General features: G+C 32.6%; 1 protein-coding gene across 1 annotated transcript; it reads left to right on the top strand.

The window, feature by feature from the left end:
- Positions 1 to 6: 6 nt before the first annotated feature.
- LOC105315266 (uncharacterized) lies at positions 7 to 1,793 on the top strand. The gene is made up of 6 exons (XM_020005619.1): positions 7 to 343; positions 400 to 457; positions 511 to 567; positions 616 to 840; positions 933 to 1,064; positions 1,146 to 1,793. Exons 1-6 carry the CDS (start codon positions 212 to 214, stop codon positions 1,445 to 1,447), a joined length of 906 nt encoding a protein of 301 aa, XP_019861178.1. The 5' UTR covers positions 7 to 211; the 3' UTR covers positions 1,448 to 1,793.
- Positions 1,794 to 1,997: the final 204 nt, after the last annotated feature.

The raw sequence follows: 1,997 nt of genomic DNA, 5'->3' as shown, positions 1-1,997 counted from the left end.
TCAATATCGTAACAGGATTACCTTTCAAGTTGGTCAATACCATGACACAGTTACCTTAATCAGTCGTGCTACTTATCTTGAAGTGTGGGTTCAGCAAATAAAAGGTTCAAAACTGTCAAAAAGTGATCTTTGTGATAAGATATTAGCATCATTGGACAAAGGACTAGTCACAGTCACACAGTCACTCCATTACACTTACAAGTCAAAACATATGTTTGGAGTACCATGTACATGTACTCGAGTACCTCATCCTGCTGTGATTGAATTTAATGAAGAAGCAACTAAGTGTGTGAATGGCAGTATGGTGGAGTTTAATGAGAAGCAATTATACTGGTCCACTAAGGTAAGTAACAGTATATCATTGCAAACTATATGGTTGTATTAAATGTGTACGTTTAGGTTGTTGAGCTGAATAGCACAACACAAAATACAAGCAGCAAAATATCATCTCAAACTGGTAAATCAATCAATTTGACATGTTTATAATTCAAGCACTTTATCATCTTGTAGAATCCCACATCCCTAAAAGTTCTTCATCCCATGGCACAGCTGCAGTAGATATAGAAGGTTGCTACAATGATTTGATTTTATTTTTGTTCACATTTTGTCTTTTAGTTTGTCCCAGAGACTTGTTTCGTCATCACTCAGCTGATATTACCCAGTGCATCTCATTAGATGTAACTGATGACCACACACAATCTTCAAGCAATACTAGTAGTGTATTGGGACTTAGAAGACACAGTGAAGATGAATCCTCTGAATCTGTTTTAAAAAATAAAAAACAAAGATTTTTACCTGATGATGATGATGATGATCCTCCTCCTTCAGATAAAGGATATGGTAAAAAATCAACTGGAAATAAACCACACAGAATAAATTTTAAAAAATATTATTATTATTTTATTCAGATCATCCTATTTATATTTCTGCAGATGAGGTTAGGAAAAGGAAACAAAATGAAGATCATGATGGTTCATCAACAAGTAAAAGGTTTAAAATATCTGGTAATGACACTACTGCAGAAACAACTATTGAACAGGAAAGCTCATTGTCTCATAATGCAGGTATTATGTGTATGATATGGCAACTTTTCACACAAGATGTTTTCATGTCATAATATTAATATGTTTCATTACTTCATGCAGATCTGTTGGAAAAGAAGCCACAAAAAAGTGATCTTCTCAGGCTATTTCAATCTTCTGATGCTCATTACATGATTATTGGGACTGCATTGAATGTTAAAGTGGATGATCTGTTACATGATCCACACTCAACTACTGATAAGCTCATTCAAGTATTCCAGAGATGGTTAGACTCCAATAACGATGTGACCTGGAGAAATATTATGCAAGTTTGTGAAGATTATCCTGATAAGCTTGGAAAAGCAAAATCTGACGTGGAACAATTTCTTTCATCAGAAAGAGCCCATAAAAAATATCTTAAATAAAATACATTACCTTTATCATTACATGCAATCATTATGTATAATAGCTTTGATAAAAGACCCAGTACAAGGTACATACACTATCAGCTATGATCCTTCCTGTAGAGATTGATCAACAAATAAACCTGGTTCTAAGAATTATGTAAGCTACATACATTTACATTACCTTTACTTTTGTAAGTTTCATTTATAGGTAGTATAAAAGATGAATTTTACAAAAGATTTTTATCCTGTTGATCACTTATTTCTTTACACAATATGAATTATCATTACACTTTCGTCACTTAAATTTTTTGTTATACATGTAAATGATAAAACCATACATTTTTGACATTTAAAATATTAAATAGAAATTATTATAATTATAATATTCATTTCACAAATCATTTCTTGAAGGAGGAACAATCTAAAACAAAAAGAAGATAAATAGATTATGTCCTCTTGACCATCTCATCCTCTCTCTCTCTTCTCAGGATCCATTATTCTCTCTCTCCCTTACCTTCACTTGTTGTCACCTCCTCCTCCTCCTCCTGTTGTTGTTGTTGTTGTTGTT

This window comes from Amphimedon queenslandica, unplaced genomic scaffold (genome assembly GCF_000090795.2).
Source record: "Amphimedon queenslandica unplaced genomic scaffold, v1.1 AMPQUscaffold_11177, whole genome shotgun sequence".
NCBI lineage: Eukaryota > Metazoa > Porifera > Demospongiae > Haplosclerida > Niphatidae > Amphimedon > Amphimedon queenslandica.
This window is presented reverse-complemented; position numbering and strand designations above follow the sequence as displayed.

Excerpts from the sequence above, each read along its gene's own strand:
- LOC105315266 (XM_020005619.1), top strand. The coding sequence starts at position 212 with ATGTTTGGAGTACCATGTACATGTACTCGAGTACCTCATCCTGCTGTG. Across the intron at positions 344-399 it reads AATTATACTGGTCCACTAAG|GTTGTTGAGCTGAATAGCAC; the intron begins GTAAGTAACAGT and ends GTGTACGTTTAG. Across the intron at positions 568-615 it reads AGCTGCAGTAGATATAGAAG|TTTGTCCCAGAGACTTGTTT; the intron begins GTTGCTACAATG and ends TTTGTCTTTTAG.